The sequence below is a fragment of the Scyliorhinus canicula genome, chromosome 15 (genome assembly GCF_902713615.1).
Source record: "Scyliorhinus canicula chromosome 15, sScyCan1.1, whole genome shotgun sequence".
Classification (NCBI taxonomy): Eukaryota; Metazoa; Chordata; class Chondrichthyes; order Carcharhiniformes; family Scyliorhinidae; genus Scyliorhinus; species Scyliorhinus canicula.
In genome coordinates, this window is record NC_052160.1 from 46,885,075 (window position 1) to 46,904,451 (window position 19,377).

General features: G+C 47.0%; 1 protein-coding gene across 3 annotated transcripts in view; it reads left to right on the forward strand.

Moving 5' to 3' along the window:
- mad1l1 (mitotic arrest deficient 1 like 1) overlaps nt 1-19,377 on the forward strand; it is a 1,113,232-nt gene that overhangs the window by 434,002 nt on the left and 659,853 nt on the right. For all 3 annotated transcript variants that reach the window (XM_038819492.1, XM_038819491.1, XM_038819493.1), the window contains exon 14: nt 6,356-6,438. In XM_038819492.1, coding sequence (XP_038675420.1) covers nt 6,356-6,438 — 83 coding nt within the window. The remainder of the gene's footprint in view (nt 1-6,355; nt 6,439-19,377) is intronic.

Genomic DNA, 19,377 nt, shown 5'->3' on the forward strand with positions numbered 1-19,377 from the left:
ATACCTGGGAACACCACCACCTGCAAGTTCAGCTTCAAGCCACTCACCATCCCAATTGTCACAGGGTCAAAATGCTGGAACTCCCTCCCGAACAGGACTGTGGATGTACCTACCCCTCATGGACTGTAACGGTTGAAGAAGGTAATTCCAACGACCAAGGTGGTTGGCATCCTTGAAGCCTTGAGGAACTTTTTCCTGATCCCAGGTACTCTTGGAAATGGCTGTAAATTCATTAACAAGCTCTATTATTGCAATTCATGGATGCGATATGATGGCCTTGTTGCACCCGATTTGGTGCAACGCACCCAGGTCTTTGGAGACCCCTTGGTGGTTGAGGACATAGCAAGGTGGCACCATGGCACTGCCAGGCATTTAGGGTGCCAGGATGGCACTGCCAAGGGTCTGGGCCTGAGGGGAATCATCCCATGAAAGGTAGGGGGATATGAAGGGACGTTCAAAAGGTTGGGAGGGTGAAGAGTAGGATCCTGAAAGAGGGGAGGGGCCCGAAAGGGGGGGGTGTCCTTAGTGACTCCTCACTTAGCGGGCACCATGAGGGGTGTGTGTAATGCCTATCTGTGTGAGGTGTGACATTGTCAATGGGTGGGGGATGTGGAGGACCCTCGAGCTCACTTAGAGATCGAAGCACTCTTTCAAAATGGCGGCCCAATCTCTGAGGAGCTGGCCTTGCTGGCAAGTTAAGCTTGCCACTGCCTAAAAAGTGTGGGCTAGACCGGGGAGAAACTTCAGGTTGACCTGCAGTGCCCCCCCCCCCCCCCCCCCCCCACTCCCACTCCCACTCTCACTCTGTGCCAGAAGATCCCTGGTGGTCACCTTGGGACGAAGGGGCAGTTGGATTGAACTCCAAAGGCATCTGCCTCATCTGGCCGTGGTGGCTTCCCCATTGTCTGCACAATACTGTTGATGCCCTCTGTGACTGGGCCACATTCTGCAGTGCTTCGCCAATGGCGACAACCTGCGACTGTGACCACGGTCCTCAGCGACTGGGATATGCTCTGGAGGACAATGGCAAAGTCCACCTGCATTTGGAACACTTCTCCTGGGACTTGCTCATCTGAGCCAGCTCCTTGTGGCGATTGAAGCCCCTGGTGGGTGACCTCTGGAGGGCCTTGGACACGACCACTCATGGTGCTGACGTTGTGCTCCTGGCTTTCCAATGCAGATGCCATCCTAGCATTGTTGGCCTCGGTGGCACGCATTGCCGGACTGCTGCCTCCTTGGACCTTCCTCCCTCCGCCTGATGTGCATCAGCAACTATGTGGTGCCCACCACATTGTGCCGCTAAAGCCTCTAAGTCCATTACTTTCACCCACCGAAGTGTGTGTCCCTATCTCCTGCGCGTGTGTGTGGTGCCAACTGCAGGGTCATCTGGGGTGGTGGCAGGTGGGTCCACTGACAGGGAAGCCAGCTCACCCGTGCGGCCTGATGGAGGTCATTGAGCTTCTTGCGGCACTGGGTGGCGGTACTCCTGACACTTCCTCGCGTAGACGGGCGTGGCCACTGGCTGCCCTCTGGCTGACCTTCCACCCGCTCGGGGGAACGTGGTATCCTGTTTGGACACCACCGTGTCCAACAGACTGGCCAGATCGGCATCTCCAAATTGTGGAGCGGATGTGCTTGTTGGCATGGCTGCATGCTGTCTGGGGTTTGCTCTGTGGGGTCGGTTTAAATGCAGCCCCCCCATCGTTAGTGGCGTGCTGCCGAGCGTGGTCCAGGCGAATCAGCTGGCATTTCCGACCTGAAGCCTGTGGGTCTCATTACTGGCCCTAATTGGCATTCGATACCGGTAGCGGTCCCGTTGGGCCGGCCGTCGGGAAACACCCAGCAATTTCAACTTGCTACCACACTTGGGTCCATTAGATCGCGCCCTAAGCGTGGCTGAATACCGGTGTGGGCACCCTGCCAAAATCGCCCAAAATGACAGGTCAAAATGTTTTGTTTGAATTCTGCCTCAAATCTCTGCTGGAATATCACCGCAGCCAGGGGCCTGCCCTTGATTGTTTGATTTAATTGCTTTATCACCTCTTTGGTGGAAGAAGGAAGAAACAGATTTTCTTTTTCAGAAAACTGCACAATTTATTGCAGAGAACCTGCTGAGATATGGGAGTTCTCTGTTGAGAAGTTTGGTGAAGTATGCATGCCTCCTTTCCATTACAGCTGCCTTATCAGTCTGTGTTTATTTGCATCAGCTGTTAGGATTGGAACAAGGATTGTGATGGACGGGCTATGTCCAGTCTTCAGCACGTTGTGAAAACATGGATCATGCCTCTCAGTTAGATGGAACATAGGTAGACCTCATGGAAACAGTGGAACATCTGTGACAGGACTAAATGGAGCATATGTTGCTAGATAGCAGTAGGAGGTGAAACTGTCTTGATTGGTAGGCTTTTTACATCGTGAAATTAATGCATGCAGTTGGATTGGATTGGATTTGTCACGTGTACCAAGGTACAGTGAAAAGTATTTTCTGCGAGTAGCTCAAACAGATCATTAAGTACATGAAAAACAAATAAAGTAAAATACATAATAGGGCAACATAAAGTATACAATGTAAATACATATTCATCGGCACTGGGTGAAGCATACAAGGGTGTAGTATTCATCAGGTCAGTCCATGAGAGGGTTGTTTAGGATCTGGTAACAGCAGGGAAGAAGCTGTTTTTGAGTCTGTTTGTGCGTGTTCTCAGACTGCCCGATGGAAGAAGTTGGAAGAGTGCGTAAGCCGGGTGGGAAGGGTCTTTGATTATGCTGCCCGTTTTCCCCAGGCAGTGAGAGGTGTAGATAGAGTCAATGGATGGGAAGCAGGTTTGTGTGATGGACTGTTCACGACTCTCTGAAGTTTCTTGCGGTCTTGGGCCGAGCAGTTGCCATACCAGGCTGTGATGTAGCCAGATAGGATGCTTTCTATGATGCATCTGTAAAAGTTGGTAAGAGTTAATGTGGACATGCCGAATTTCCTTAGTTTCCTGAGGAAGTATAGGTGCTGTTGTGCTTTCTTGGTGGTAGTGTCGACGTGGGTGGACCAGGACAAATTTTTGGTGATGTGCACCCCTAGGAATTTGAAGCTGTCAACCATCTCCACCTCGGCCCCGTTGATGCTGACAGGGGTGTGTACAGTACTTTGCTTCCTGAAGTCAATGACCAATTCTTTAGTTTGCTGGCATTGAGGGATAGATTGTTGTTGTTGCACCACTCCACTCGGTTCTCTATCTCCCTCCTGTATTCTGACTCGTTATTCGAGATCTGGCCCACTATGGCCATGTAGTCAGCAAACTTGTCGATGGAGTTGGAACCAACTTTTGCCACGCAGTCATGTGTGTACAGGGAGTATAGTAGGGGGTTAAGTACACAGCCTTGCAGGGCCTCGGTATTGAGGACTATCGTGGGGGAGGTGTTGTTGTTTATTCTTACTGATTGTGGTCTGTGGGTCAGAAAGTCGAGGATCCAGTTGCAGAGTGAGGAGCCACGTCCTAGGTTTTGGAGCTTTGATATGAGCTTGGCTGGGGTTATGTTGTTGAAGGCGGAGCTGTAGTCAATAAATAGGAGTCTGATGTAAGAGTCCCTGTTGTCGAGATGCTCTGGGGATGTGTGTAGGGCCAGTGAGATGGCATCTGCTATGGACCAGTTGCAGCGGTATGCGAATTGCAGCGGATCAAGGCTTTCTGGAGTATGGCGCTTCATGTCCAACCTCTCGAAGCACTTCATTACGACTGATGTCAGAGCCACCGGACGGTAGTCATTTAGGCACGTTGACTGGTTCTTCTTTTGCACTGGTATGATGGTGGTCTTGAAGCAGGTGGGGACCTCGGAGTGGAGTAGGGACAGGTTAGAGATGTTCGCGAACACATCTGCCAGATGGCCCATGCAGGCTCTGAGTGCTTGACCAGGGATCCCGTTTGGACCCGTCACCTTCCAAGGGTTCACTTTAAGGCAGGCCGATCTGACTTCAGAAGCTGTGACAGTGGGTATGGGTGTGTTATGGGCTGCTGTGGCACTCAACAACGGATCATAGAATTTACAGTGCAGAAGGAGGCCTTTCGGCCCATCGAGTCTGCACCGGCTCTTGGCAAGAGCACCCTACCCAAGATCAACACCTCCACCCTATCCCCATAACCCAGTAACCCTACCCAACACTAAGGGCAATTTATCATGGCCGATCCACCTAACCTGCACATCTTTGGACTGTGGGAGGAAACCGGAGCACCCGGAGGAAACCCACGCACTGGGTGGATCGTTGGTTTCCTGCTCAAACCGAGCATAGAATGCATTGAGTTCATCGGGAAGGGGAGTGCTGCTACTGGAGATACTGCTCGGCTTCGCTTTGTAGCCTGTTATGTTGTTTAGGCCTTGCCACAACCGCCGAAAGTCTATAACGCTCGTTTGTGACTCTAGCTGGGTCTGATATTCTCTCTTGGCATCTCGGATGGCTTTGCAGAGGTCGTACCTGGATTTCTTTTTGAGACCAGTGAAAAGCTGAAACCTGACTCTGGATTGTGGGATAAGATTGAAGTGTCTCTGGTCATAAGACACTGGAAGTACCCAAATACGTCAATAGTAACCAATAAATCAGTTTCTGTGTCTTGGTGGGAACCATGGTTTAGAATATTGTCTTGTTGGCAGGTTGACATTGAAATATGTGCTCACAGCATGTAAAGGTTTTTATAAGTTCTTAATTTTGAACCATGGTTAGAATGTCGATATGTTTTCTTTAATGTTTCAGAATTCAAATCAAGTTTGGTTATTTTTGGAAAATCATTATAAATGATCAGAAAGCTGCATTTATTTATATTGATCTGAATCGATTTAAGAGGCATTTTGTACTGGAAGTGCTGAGTCTGATCATCCAGTCAATTTTATTTTGGTCTGAAGAGAAATCTATGTAGCACTCAGTTGTGATGGAAAGCTGTAGGTTTATTTCATGTATTTTGGCTCCTTTTATACTTTCAGTAAACACAGCTGCTTTATTTGAGAAGCACTCAAATTTTCCAACTAGCAACATTTCGAACCAGGAACTAGGTGGCACCATCTGCACTCTCAATGCATTGAACTTGAAATGCATTGATTTGTTCAAGGACAATAAATCACAGTTCAAATAGATTCGGTTTCACTCCATTAAACTATCCCAGTTTGGTGGCCTCTGGCAAGAGAGATTGACCATATTGCTTTCCTGAATTTTGAATTCTTCCAATTTCTCATCCTGTCCACCAAGCAAGGAAGTGTGTAATCTTCCACAGTAAAGATATAGGTGTGTCAACAGTTTGGGGATTTCGTAATCGGCCCATTGAGTCTGCACCGGCTCTTGGAAAGAGCACCCCACTTAAGCTCACACCTCCACTTAAGCCCCCATAACCCAACGCCACCTTAACTATTTTGGACACTAAGGGCAATTTATCATGGCCAATCCACTTAACCCACACATCTTTGGACTGTGGGAGGAAAGCAGAGCACCCAGAGGAAACCCACGCAGACATGGTGAGAATATGAAGACTCCGCACAGATAGTGACCCAAGCCGGGAATTGAACCTGGGACCCTGGAGCTGTGAAGCAACTGTGCTAACCACTGTGCTGCCTTGGGATCAAGATCCCAAACAACCATTCGCACAGAGCAAGTTCAAAGTATCAAAAACTGTGGAAATTATTGACTCACCTTATGGTTGTTATTTGCCTTAAAAACTCAGCAAGTTCTACCCTTTCATGTGTTATTCCCATTTCTTTCAATGTAAGTGTATCTTGTACACCAGGTTTCATAGTACATAGGGAAAACCGTTTGCCTGAATGTAACTTTACCTGGATGGAGTGACACACTGAATGGCTGTGCAGATTTTTAGGTGTTATATCAGCAATTTGAATTCAATATCAGCAATCAATCAGCAGGTTTTAATGGTATTAAAGAGTTATGAATAATAGTCATTAGCGACTCTTTCTTCCTTGAAGTGTATTATAGGCCTTGTGTCATGCTTTGTTTTGAGCTAACTAATATTTATTAAGTGCCCTTCATGCATTTCTGAATTTTTCCATTTTATTTGTATCAATAAAGCTACACATTTTTTATTGCTGAACTCAATTTTATGACAAAGCCTATATTTTCATCACTGTATTTTACTTGGAGTGCTTACCTGCAATCCCAAATTGGCAATACCGCAGCATGGAATATGTTGTTTCAATTACTTTCTGAGGACTTATGAACAAAGTGGAAGGTGGGAGAGTGTGGATTCTCGACTGTAATTTCTCTGCTTGAGAAACACATAGGACAATGATGGCCTTTTTGTTTGTGGGTAAGCTGCATCATTTCTCATGAAAAAAGAAATTGATGCATCATCTTTGTTTATTTTCACAGCTTGAAGCAGAATTGAGTGTTCTTCAGAGCCAGCTAGCTATAACCGACCGGAGCATTACCAACGAGGAGGGGAATGTACTGAGGTATGAGAACAAGGCAGCAGAGAAGAAAGGTCTTCATAATTATTGCTGATTCAGTAGTTTGTTATTTATAGAGCTGTTCTGTGTTTGATAGCAAGGTGTGCCCTTTACCCAAGGCATAATAATAGTGTGTTCTAAACCTATTTAACCTATTTAAAACAACCTATGCGAAGGAAGTACACAGTTGTTCAATTCAGATCCGTTAATATTTTGCATACAGCACTTTTATCAGAATGTAACCTGCAGGCATTTATCCCATTTTACTCTGTTTCATTGCATCCCATTCAATTCAATGATACTGTTGATTTCATCTGACCTCTAATTGATCTTAGATAGATACTCAGCTAGTCAGCCTTTAGTTGGCAGCAGAAGCTATAACAGTTTGAGTTTGTGGCTTTCGAGGGGAAAACTGGTTACAGGCAGCTGTGCCTTTGTAGTAGAATAATGTGCTATGTATTATGTGACAAAGAGACTTGCAGAGATTGTTAAAATATCGTTGGCAGGTATAAAATACTTTGAAAAGTGAATAAAATGGTGGCCTGTTATATCTTATAGACGAGAATGGAAGGGATTAGAAATCATGAACGACTCGTTAGATCGCACCTTGAATACTGTGTTCAATTCTGGGCCGCTGCACTTGAGTAAGAATATATTGTCCTTGGTGGGAGCACAGGGTAGATTTACCAGAATGATACCTGAACTCCAAAAGTTAAATTACGAAGGGAGATTTCACAAATCAAGGTTTGATTCACTGGGCAGCACGGTAGCACAGTGTTTAGCACTGTGGCTTCACAGCACCAGGGTCCCAGGTTCGATTCCCTGCTGGGTCACTTTCTGTGCGGAGTCTGCACGTTCTCCCCTTGTCTGCGTGAGTTTCCTCCGGGTGCTCAGGTTTCCTCCCACAGTCCAAAGACGTGCAGGTTAGGTGGATTGGCCATGCTAAATTGCCCTTAGTGACCAAATGATTAGGAGGAGTTATTGGGGTACGGGAATAGGATGAAAGTGAGGGCTTAAATGGGTCGGTGCTGAATGGATGGGCCGAATGGCCTCCTTCTGCAATGTATGTTCTGTATGTTCTATGTTTGATTTGATTACAGTTTTCAAAATGTTAAGGGAATTGATAAGGTAAATCGAGAGAAACTGTTTCCACTAGTTAAGGAGTCTAGGACCAACGGACAAAGCTTAAAAGGTAGAGTCAGCCTTTTCAAGAGTGAAGTTAGGAAGCGTGTCCTTACGTAAATGGTTTTTGAGGTTCGGAACTCTCCTTCACAAACTGCAATTGATGTTAAATCAATAATTAATTTTTAATCTGAGACTAATGGATTTTGATAATGAATTTGATTGTTAATCAAACTTATTGAGAATTATGAAACTAAGGTGGGTAAATTAAGTTACGTCACAGATCAGCAATGATCCTCATTGAATAGTGGAACAGGCTCAAGGGACCAAATGGTCTACTTCTGTTCCTATGTAATGTAATGCACCTGTTCTTTTCAAAATAACCTGCTTGAAATCTGTTCGTATTAAATGTATTTGTGTTAAATTAATCAGCTGAAAAGTAAAATACCGCGGATGCTGGAAATCCAAAGTATAACATAAAATTCTGGAAATATTCAGCAGTTCTGGCAATATCTGTGGAGAAAGAAACGGTTAATGTTTTAGGTCAGTGACCTCTGCAACGAACATATTGGGAATATTTTATATCGGTGATGATTTAGCCTCCCCTTAAATGCATTTATTTTTTAAAAGATATTTCTATTGATTTTGCATCAATTTCTAATAACATTGCTAGGAATGTCACACAAAAACCAAGAGGAATCCATGAAATGGGAATACAAAAGAAAAATGAACAAAAATAAACAGGTGTGCATACAAAGGTAACATATGTACAAATATGGGGCCCCTAACTTTGGCCCCCAATGATTGATTACCACAACCGTTCTTAATCATAGAATCATAGAATTTACAGTGCAGAAGGAGGTCATTCGTGCCACTAAGTCTGCACCAGCCCTTAGAAAGAGCACCCTACATAAGCCCACGCCTCCACCCTATAACCCAGTAACCCCAGCTAACCTTTTTGGACACTAAGGGGCAATTTAGCATGACAAATCCACCTAAGCTGCACATCTTTGGACTGTGGGAGAAAACTGGAGCACCCGGAGGAAACACACACACACACACAAAAAGTGCAAACTCCACACAGACAGTCACCCGAGGCCAGAATTGAATGCGGGACCCTGGAACTGTGAGGCAGCAGTGCTAACCACTTTGCCGCCGTGCCACCATAATGTAATTATGTACATGTTGCCTCCTGGTATTAAAACACACCAGCGATGATGTATTTGGTGCAACTCCCCCACACACGCACCCCCCGCACACCCCCACAAATGCACCCCCCCACAAACGCACAGGTCCCACAAGCACATGCCACACACGCTCACACCACACACGCTCACTCCACACACGCTCACACACCACACATGTCTCTCACGCATATACCAGACATGCCACAAACACCCCACACACGTGCGCACACACACCGCACGCACACGCACGCACCACCCCCACCCCCACATACACTCCACCCCCGTGCCCCCCCCCCCCCCCCCCCCCCCCCCCCCCCCCCCAAACTATCACCACACACATACTGTGATTAATTTGTCTAAATTGGCGAAGAAGGCCTTAGGGATGAAGATCGGGAGGTATCCAGAGAGGAACCAGGATAGCATATTTATATATTTATTTTTATTGCACACTCCCTGCCGGAAGCAAGTGCCACCTCGGCAGATCTCTCTTTATCTCTTCCACCAGACTCGACAGGTTTCACTTGGGGATCCATGTCCAGTCGTGGATGCTTGGATTCCTGCGTAAAGGGATATGGTTTGTGCCTGCTTGAACGGCAACTTGATCTGAGAGTAATAGCCAAAGCGAATGGTAGTGGGGCTAATGGGCATCCTTACGTTGTACCTCTGCACAGCCGGAAGTATTCAGAGCTGGTTGTGTTTGTCCGTACCCTTGTCATGGGAGCGCTGTACAGAGTTGGTATACTGCTTTCCTGGTAGCAGCTAGGTCAAATTACAATTGTACCTTTCATTCCCCTCTGCCAATAGTTCCAGTCGGGGTCGTGGAGTATCGCTGATCCACCCCCGATACGGAGTCAATCAGCTTTTGCCTAACTGCCCTCCCCTTCCTGTCCCTGAGTGCCCTGTTTTCGATTATTTCCCCCCCCATCACCACCTTTGGTGCCTCCCAGAATGTGAAGGGTGAGACCTCCCCATTCTGGTTGCAGGCTACGTATCAATCAATGGCTGGTGACATTCTTTCGCAGAACATCTTGTCGGCGAGGAGGGCTGTGTCCAGCCTCTATGAGGGGTGCTGGGCTTGGCTCATCTCCAACCCACATCCATGAGTGTGGAGCGTGGTCTGAGATTACTAGTTAACCCCAACGACTTCTGGATGCACCGACTTAAAGCATCGACTTACCCACTACAAAGAACTTGATTCGGGAGTATACTTTGCGGACTTGTGAGAAGAAGGCGAGCTCCTTCTCCCCCGGATGGTTGAACCTCCATGGGCCCACCCCTCCAATCTGCTCCATAAAGGCGATCAATTCCCTTGCCATTACCAATTGTTTCCCTAATTTGGGGTATTATTTGCCCATCCTTAGGTCCTGTAAGCAATTGAAGTCTACCCCCATGATGGGTTGGTGGGAGTCTAGGTTGGGGATTTTTGCCATGGTTTTTCAGATGAAGCCTGTGTTGTCCCACTTAGGGGCATACATATTTACTGGTACCACTGGTGCTCCTTCCAGGACTACGCTGACCATTACATACCATCACCCCTGGTCCATTGCCATATTCATCGCTGTAAAGGTTGTCCTTTTACTATACCATATGGCCACCCTCCGACCAAAGCACGCATGGTAGGTCTGTCCTTTCCAGCTCTGTCTTACCCTCAGCCGATCCTTTACCCTCGGGTGTGTCTCCAAGAGGAAGCCCTGAGGCCTTTACGATGGGTGAAGACTCTGTGGGCGGAATTCCCCGCTCCCCACCCGGCCTGGGAGAATCACGGGAGGGCCTCCCGACATTTTTTACGTCCCCCTGGCCCCCCCCCTCGGAAAAATCGCGGTGATGTCATTCGTGCATGCGCGGGTTGGAACCGGCAACCCACGCATGCGCGGATGACATCATGAAAAGCGCCGTTCGCGCGTCACTTCTGGCGGCCGAGGTCGCAGCCGGGAACGTCGGGGGCCCGCTCCTAGCCCCGGGTGGGGGTGAATAGGTGCGGGGAGCGGGCCCCGAGGCCGTCGTGAACCACGGCCGAGTTCACGACGGCCTCCTCGATTTTTGGCCTTAGCGGAGAATACCGCCCTGTGTCTTTTCACCGGACCGCAAAGTCCCCTGGCATTCCAGGTGGTTACTCTGATGGGGGAGTTTCTGCCCACCCACCCTGATGGGGTCAGTTATATTTACCGCATGGATGTGCCCCTGCATGCCAGAGTTTCCTTTTGTTTGTGGGAAATCCAAGATGGCTGCCGTTGTCTTCTTTGTTCCTGCATTCTCCACGTGTTGCAACCAGGTTATTCTTTTTGGTCTCTTTCAACCCCCCAATCCTCTGCCATGAGCTCTCTCCCTTTCGGGAGCTGCCCTGCAGTACGTCCCTGCACTAGCATACTTGCCAGCGTGGTAGCTCCCTCTTGTCAGGCATTTTTGTTGGTGTCCCTCCGCTTTCTCGTTTTTTTCTCCCTCGCTCTATCTCTCTCTCTCTTTGCTCTTTGCACTCTCTCCCCTCCCTTCCCTCTCTTGTGAAGCGTTGCTATAATTGCCCGTGGGGATTCTCCTGCTTTGGGTCTTTGCCGGAGTGACCCGTGGGCCCTGTCTATCTCTGGGGGTTTGGCAAAGCCTTCCCCTCCATTCAACCTTCCGATTATCTGTCTGACGTACTCTGTTGGGTTCCTGCGCTCTGTGCTCTTGGGTAGCTCGACAACTCTGACGTTCTGGTGGCAGGACCTGTTCTCCTGATCTTCCACCTTCCTCTTGAATGCTCTCTAGGTTGTTACCCACCTTGCCACTTTTGTCTCGAGCGAGGCAATCTGGTCGATGGTCGGTTTCTCCAGGTCCTGCGCTGTTGCCTCCTCGGTCTCCAGTCTCTGCCCCGCTCTTTTCTGTGCTTCTTTGAAGGATACCGAAGCGATTTCTGTGGGCGACATAAGGTCCTCCTTAATGAAGTTCCTGTGTTTTTTAAGCTCTGTTAAAAGAACGTCCACCTACTGCTCCGTCGGTGAGTGGTCCGGCGTTTGTGTTGCCGATCCCGCTCGGTCCGCCATGCCCTGCTCCGCATGTCTATTTGTTCTGAGGTCTGGATCGTCCTGTCCTGACTTTTGCTATTTTTCCAGCTTCGTGGCTGGTTTGAAGGTATTTCCTCAGACGGTTCTTAATTTTGGGCGAGGGTGGAATTTATTTTTTGTCATTTTGGTGTCTCATTTACGGTTTGAAAGGACCTAAATCAAAGTTCCCAAGGAAGAGCCACCTTTCACCTTTCATCTGACCGCTCAACACTTGGTGAATGAAGCAGGTTTTGAGTTGTGTCTTAAAATAACAAACGCGAGGTTTAAGGAAGGAATTCCAGTGCTTAGAGCCCAAGCAGCTGAAGGCATGGCCACTAAAGATGGAGCTATTAAAATCAGAGATGCTCAAGAGGCCACAGTCAGAGGGTTGCAGATATCTGAGGGTTGTGTGGCTGGAGGAGATTGCTGAGATAGGGAGGGGCAAGGCTTTGGAAGAATTAGAAAACAAGGATGAGAATTTTGAAAGTAAAGTTTTGCTTCACTGGGCAGTGTAGATCAGTGAGCAGAGGGGTGATGAGTGAAATTAACTTAATGCAAGTGAAGACATGATTGCAAAGTTTTGGATTGCTTTAAAATTATTGAAGGGAAAATGTGGGAAACTGGCCTGGAGTACATTAGTATAGTCGAATCTTGAGGGGACTAAGGCATGGATAAAGACTTCAGCAGATGATGAGTTGAGTCGGTGGATTCAGGTGATGTTATAGACCTGGAAACAGATGGTCTTTGGGATGGCATTGATATGTGATTGGAAGCTCATCTCGGGGTCAAATATTACAAGGTTGTTAACAGTCTGGTGTAGCTTCGGGCAGTTGTCAGAAGAGGGACAGAGCAGGTGGAAAGGGAGCAAACAGACTTTGTAGTGGGTTCTGAAGAAAATGCTTCATTGTGTGACTGACAGGATTGCAGAATCTAATTGAATACAAAATTGCTTCTGTGCCCCCATTCTCTCCCCAATACGCCTTTTCTGCCACCCCATAGTAATTGAGTCTGTCCCCATGTATGTAGAAGATAATTTATATTCAAACAAAGATGTTTGAAGACTTATGAAGACCAGAAAATCATGCTTAGATTCTAGGGAGGATTTTTGCACATAAAGGTTTAGGAGGCGGAGGACAGAGAAATTAAACAGCAATTTACTTGTACTGCTTTTAATTTAGGATAACATATTCACTATTCATGGTGCAGTATTCTCCCCATTGAGAAAACTAAACACACTTTGCATGATTGCTCTATGCAACACCTCTGTTCAGTCTGTTTACTTGACTCTATGCTTCAAGTCATCTGTTATATTAATACTTGGCTCCACGTCCCCTCTGAACTCTCTGCTCTTGGCACCCAACAGTGTTCCAGTGAAGTTCAGTGTAAGCTTGAGAAACAGAAATTGAATCTTTCAATTAGGTACTTTACAGTCTTCTGATCTCAGCATTTTTGAGATCAACAGTTCACATCATAAAACCTATGCTCCTGTTTTTTTCAGACAGCATCGGTTGGTAATTTTGCGATTTCATTTGAGCTTCCTCTAAATCCATCTCATGTTTCTTTGCTTGTCCCATTAACATCCTCTTTCAATTTGTGTCAACATTCCTTTTCTCATTTAATCTCTCCCGTCTTTTGCCCTATCAGGGACCATCTCGTTTATCCTTCCTCCCCCCCCCCCCCAACTTTTGTGGTCTCAGTAGTTGCTTAAAAATGTTCATTTATAATTTTTTTGGTGAAAAGTCAGTGACAAAGAACAAAGTACAAAGAAAAATTACAGCACAGAAACAGGCCCTTCGGCCCTCCAAGCCTGCGCCGATCCAGATCCTCTATCTAAAACTGTTGCCTATTTTCTAAGGATCTGTATCCCTGTGCTCCCTGCCCATTCATGTATCTGTCCAGATACATCTTAAATGACGCTATCATGCCCACCTGCAATGCGTTCCAGGCACCCACCACCCTCTGCGTAAAGAACTTTCCACGCATATCTCCCTTAAACTTTTCCCCTCTCACCTTGAACTCGTGACCCCTAGTAATTGAGGCCCCCATTCTGGGGAAAAAGCTTCTTGCTATCCACCCTGTCTATACCTCTCATGATTCTGTAGACCTCAATGAGGTCCCGCCCTCAACCTCCGTTTTTCTAATGAAAAAAATCCTAATCTGCTCAACCTCTCTTCATAGCTAGCACCCTCCATACCAGGGAACATCCTGGTGAACCTGCTCTGCACCTTCTCCAAAGCATCCACATCCTTTTGGTAATGTGGCGACCAGAACTGCACGCAGTATTCCAAGTGTGGCCGAACCAAAGTCCTATACAAGTGTAACATGACCTGCCAACTCTTGTACTCAATACCCCTTCCGATGAATGAAAGCATGCCATATGCCTTCTTGACCACTCTATCGACCTGCGCAGCCACCTTCAGGGTACAATGGACCTGAACACCCAGATCTCTGTACATCAATTTTCCTCAGGGCTTTTTCATTTACCGTATAGTTTGCTCTTGAATTGGATCTTCCAAAATGCATCACCTTGCATTTGTCCGGATTGAACTCCATCTGCCATTTCTCCGCCCAACTCTCCAATCTATCTATATTCTGCTGCATTCTCTGACAGTCCCCTTCACTATCTCCTACTCCAGCAATCTTAGTGTCATCTGCAAACTTGCTCATCAGACCACCTATACCTTCCTCCAGATCATTTATGTATATCACAAACAACAGTGGTGCCAGGACAGATCCCTGTGGAACACCACTGGTCACTGTTCTCCATTTTGAGAAACTCCCTTCCACTATTACTCTTTGTTTCCTGTTGCCCAGCCAGTTCTTTATCCATCTAGCTAGTACACCCTAGACCCCATGAGACTTCACTTTCTCCATCAGCCTACCATGGGGAACCTTATCAAATGCCTTACTGAAGTCCATGTATATGACATCCACAGCCCTTCCCTCATCAATCAACTTTGTCACTTCCTCAAAGAATTCTATTAAGTTGGTAAGACGTGACCTTCCCTGCACAAAACCATCTTGCCTATCACTGATAAGCCCATTTTCTTCCAAATGGGAATAGATCCTATCCCTCAGTATCTTCTCCAGCAGCTTCACTATAACTGACGTCAGGCTCACCGGTCTATAATTACCTGGATTATCCCTGCTACCCTTCTTAAACAAGGGGACAACATTAGCAATTCTCCAGTCCTCTGGTACCTCACCCGTGTTCAAGGATGCTGCAAAGATATCATAGAATCATAGAATTTACAGTGCAGAAGGAGGCCACTCGGCCCATCGAGCCTGCACCGGCTCCTGGAAAGAGCACCATACCCAAGGTCAACACCTCCACCCCATCCCCACAACCCAGCAACCCCACCCAACACTAAGGGCAATTTGGACACTAAGGGCAATTTATCATGGCCAATCCACCTAACCTGCACATCTTTGGACTGTGGGAGGAAACCGGAGCACCCGGAGGAAACCCACGCACACACGGGGAGGATGTGCAGACTCCGCACAGACAGTGACCCAAGCCAGAATCGAACCTGGGATCCTGGAGCTGTGAAGCGATTGTGCTATCTGTGGTGAATGTGACCAACACTATCCACAATGCTACCGTGCTGCAGTCTTAACTAAAGGATGCTCCAGACTCTTAAATAAGTTCAACGTGTTTATTGAACTGTTAACACAGTTCACAAATGAATTCAACTCTCTGCTAATCTAACTGTAGTAACTCAATCTCTGTCCCGCCTGAAGCATCAATATCCTGCGATATTTAGTTGCCAATCATGCCCGTCCCTCAACCGTCTCAGTAATAGCAATAACATCATACTCCCAGGTACAAGCCCTAAGTTCATCTGCCTTACCTACTACACTTCTTGCATTAAAACAAATGCACCTCAGACCACCAGTCCCTTTGCGTTCATCATCTGCTCCCTGCCTACTCTTCCCCTTAGTCACGCTGACTTCATGATCTAGTTCCTTACAGGCTTTAGTTACTACCTCCTTACTGTCCACTAACCTCCTCATGTGGTTCCCACTCCCCTGCCACATTAGTTTAAACCCTCCCCAACAGCGTTAGCAAAAGCACCCCCAAGGACATTGGTTCCAGTCCGGCCAGGTGTAGATCATCCAATTTGTAGTAGTCCCACCTCCCCCAGAACGAGTCCTAATGTCCCAAAAATCTGAACCCCTCCCTCCTGCACCATGTCTCAAGCCACGTATTCATTCTGACTATTCTTGAATTTCTACTCTGACCCGTCTCGTGGCACTGGTAACAATCCTGAGATTACTACCTCTGAGGTCCGACTTTTTAACTTGGCTCCTAACTCCCTAAATTCTGCTTGTAGGACCTCATCCTGTTTTTTTACCTATATCATTGGTGCCTATATGCATCACGCCAACTGGCTGTTCACCCTCTCCCTTCAGAATGTTCTGCAGCCGATCTGAGACATCCCTTACCCGTGAACCTGGAAGGCAACATACCATTCGGGAGTCTCGTTTTCGACCACAGAACCCGCCTATCTACTCCCTTTACAATTGAATCCCTATGACTATAGCCCTTCCACTCTTTTTCCCGCCCTTCTGTACAGCGGAGCCAGCCATGGTGCCATGAACCTGGCTACTGCTGCCTTCCCCTGGTGAGCCATCTCCCCCAATAGTATCCAAAACGGTATACCTGTTTTGGAGGGAGATGACCGCAGGGGACACCTGCACTGCCTTCCTGCCTTTTCGCTGCCTTTTGGTCACCTGTTCCCTTTCTCCCTCAGCAATCCTAATCTGTGGTGTGACCAATTCGCTAAATGTGCTATCCACGACCTCCTCAGCATCGCGGTGCTCCAAAGTGAGTCCATCCGCAGCCCCAGAGCCGTCATGCGGTCTGACAAGAGCTGCAGCTGGGCTCACTTCCCGCACGTGAAGGAGCCAGGGACATCAGCCACGTCCCTGAGCTCCCACATGGAGCAAGACGAGCATAACACGGGTAGGCCCAGATGCTGCTTTCCCCTTTTTGGGGCAGAGCTGACTTATGGTAGTTTAACCTGAGGATCACCACAACACCTTAAATTTTTTTCACTTTCCTCAGATGATCCAAGATCAGCTTAGTATTTCTAGGATGTTAACTGCCTGGCGTCAAAACTTCCATCCCTTTTAAGGATGTAGATCACACTTCCAAGAGTTGTTGGCCAATCAGAGGGCTTGATTGCGCATCGGTCCCTGCAGTGGCCACTGCTGTAACTGCAGCCGGTCTCCACCAGCAACCATGGAGGAGGCCCTAGAATGCAGGTAAGTTCAGTTGGGCTCACTGGGGCTATTAGGGCAGGCCCAGGAGGGAGGCAGAGATAACCCTTGAGACTATGATGGGATATTTCAGGGGCATCTCCTGCTACAGAAGCTAGCTCTCCATAGACCACAGGTACCCACTGGAAGCTTCCAATTTTCACAGGGCATTCACCCCCCTCCCGGCAATACCAGCAGTGGTGGGATGAGGCCATTAGCCACTTAAGGGTGTTGGTTTGTCCCTGGGGGAAGGGGGGGGGGGGGGGTCAGGGGGGTGGAGGCAATCCTCAACTTTGCTTGTCCCTGACTGAATTAGAGGGAGTGAAGAAAGTGTTGGACACTCCACTCATTGCCTTCCCGACCAATTCTGTGACCACCCCCCCAACCTTCCAACCCCTTTTTCTGATTAAACTCCATTCTATTAATACAATTATGATTAATGTATTTTTATGTTTGAAAGATTTAGCAGAAATTTGAAACCAGTTCTAGCCCCTTCTCCCAAAAATAGTTCCTTCTGTGAGACTTTTGCATGCTTTCAAGTATCTTATATGTATAGCAGCAATTAGTGACAATTTAACATCAGTGAGTTGAGATTTAATTATAAATGTGAAGACAGTAAATCATACAAATTGGGTATCCTGCAGATTTGTTCATGTATTCCTTGAGGACAGGCTCTTTAAGTAGTCTAATAACCAATCTAGCTAAAATGGATGACAGGGTGAGACCTTGTGCAGAATATAAGGAAGTTTTGTAGTCAAAGTACTCTGATCCATTCATTAGAATTCTTCAACAATAAATCTGAAAGGTACAGCATTAATGTATTATAGTAGATGAATCCTGGTCACTGAAAGTATACAAAATGAGGAGGAAGATAGGGGCAGCACAGTGATTAGCACTGCTGCTTCATAGTGCCATGGACCCGGGTTCAATTCCGGCCTTGGTTGACTGTCTGAGGGACGTTTGCACCTTCTCCTCATACCTGTGTGGGTTTATTCAGGGTGCTGTGGTTTCCTTGCTTAGTCGAAAGATGTGCAGGTTAGGTGACGTTATGGGGATAGGCCGGGGGAGTGGACCTAGGTATGGTGCTCTTTCAGATGGCCAGTGCAGACCTGATGGGTCAAATGGACTCCTCCTGCACTGTGGAGATTCTACGATTTCCGTCTCCAATATTATTTGAACCATGTAACCATAATGTTATCATGAATGGCAACAGTCATCAACTCATGTCATGAATTATTAATTCTGGGATATACCCATGTATTAGCATGTATTTTCTGGTTAAGGATTCCATTTTATTTTGGTTGGTAAGGGGCTGGGAATATAACCGCTCCGATATCGGGGCCTCTTCTATGATGAGTTAAAAGCAGGAGTGCTGGCAATGTAAGGGGCAGCATAGTGGCACAGTGGTTATCACTGCTGCCTCAAGGCGCCGATTGAGCCAGGTTCAATCCCGGCTCTGGGTCACTGTCTGTGTGGAGTTTGCACATTCTCCCAGTGTTTGCGTGGGTTTTGCCCCTACAGCCCAAAGATGTGCTAGGTAGATGGATTGGCCATGCCAAATTGTTTTTTTCTTTTTTTTTTAATTTAGAGTACCCAATTCATTTTTTTCCAATTAAGGGGCAACACGCTAAATCTAAATCCACCTAAACCCACCTACTCTGCACATCTTTAGGTTGTGGGGGCGAATCCCACGCAGACATGGGGAGAATGTGCAAACTCCACACGGACAGTGACCCAGAGCCGGGATTGAACCTGGGACTTCGGCGGCGTGAGACTGCAGGGCTAACCCACTGCGCCACCGTGCTGCCCTGGCCACGCTAAATTGCCCCTTCCTTGGAAAAAATGAATTAGCTACTCTAAATTTAAGATAAAAAGTAGTGCTGGGAACATTGAGCAAATCAGCAGTAGAGAAAGAAGCAGAATTAATGGAAATGGTCACAGGTTCCGACCCTGTTGAAGGGATGAAATGCAGGTTGGGAGATGTCATGTGAGAGTGCCTTTAAGAAATGGGTGTTTAAGAAATTTACTTTTAAGAAATGGAGCTGCTCATATCACTGGAGTGATGTCAGAGTGTGGATGGAGCTGAGCTCTACTGCTTTTTAGTTTTAATTTGAAAAAAAGCTTGTGTGTGTGTGTTTTTCAGTGAGCTGCATCTGAAGTTAAACAAAGAGATGTAATCTTGATCTCTGCCATCCAAAGACTATCTATGGATCATTTGGTGAACCCAGAATTGTAAAAGATCTCAGTATTGAATGTAAAACCTAATGTGCTCCTGTTTGAAGGTTTGTTAAGTCTTTTGGATGTTAATAGGACAGCTTATAGGGTTACTTAGGGTTCTAGTCTTTGGGGTCGGA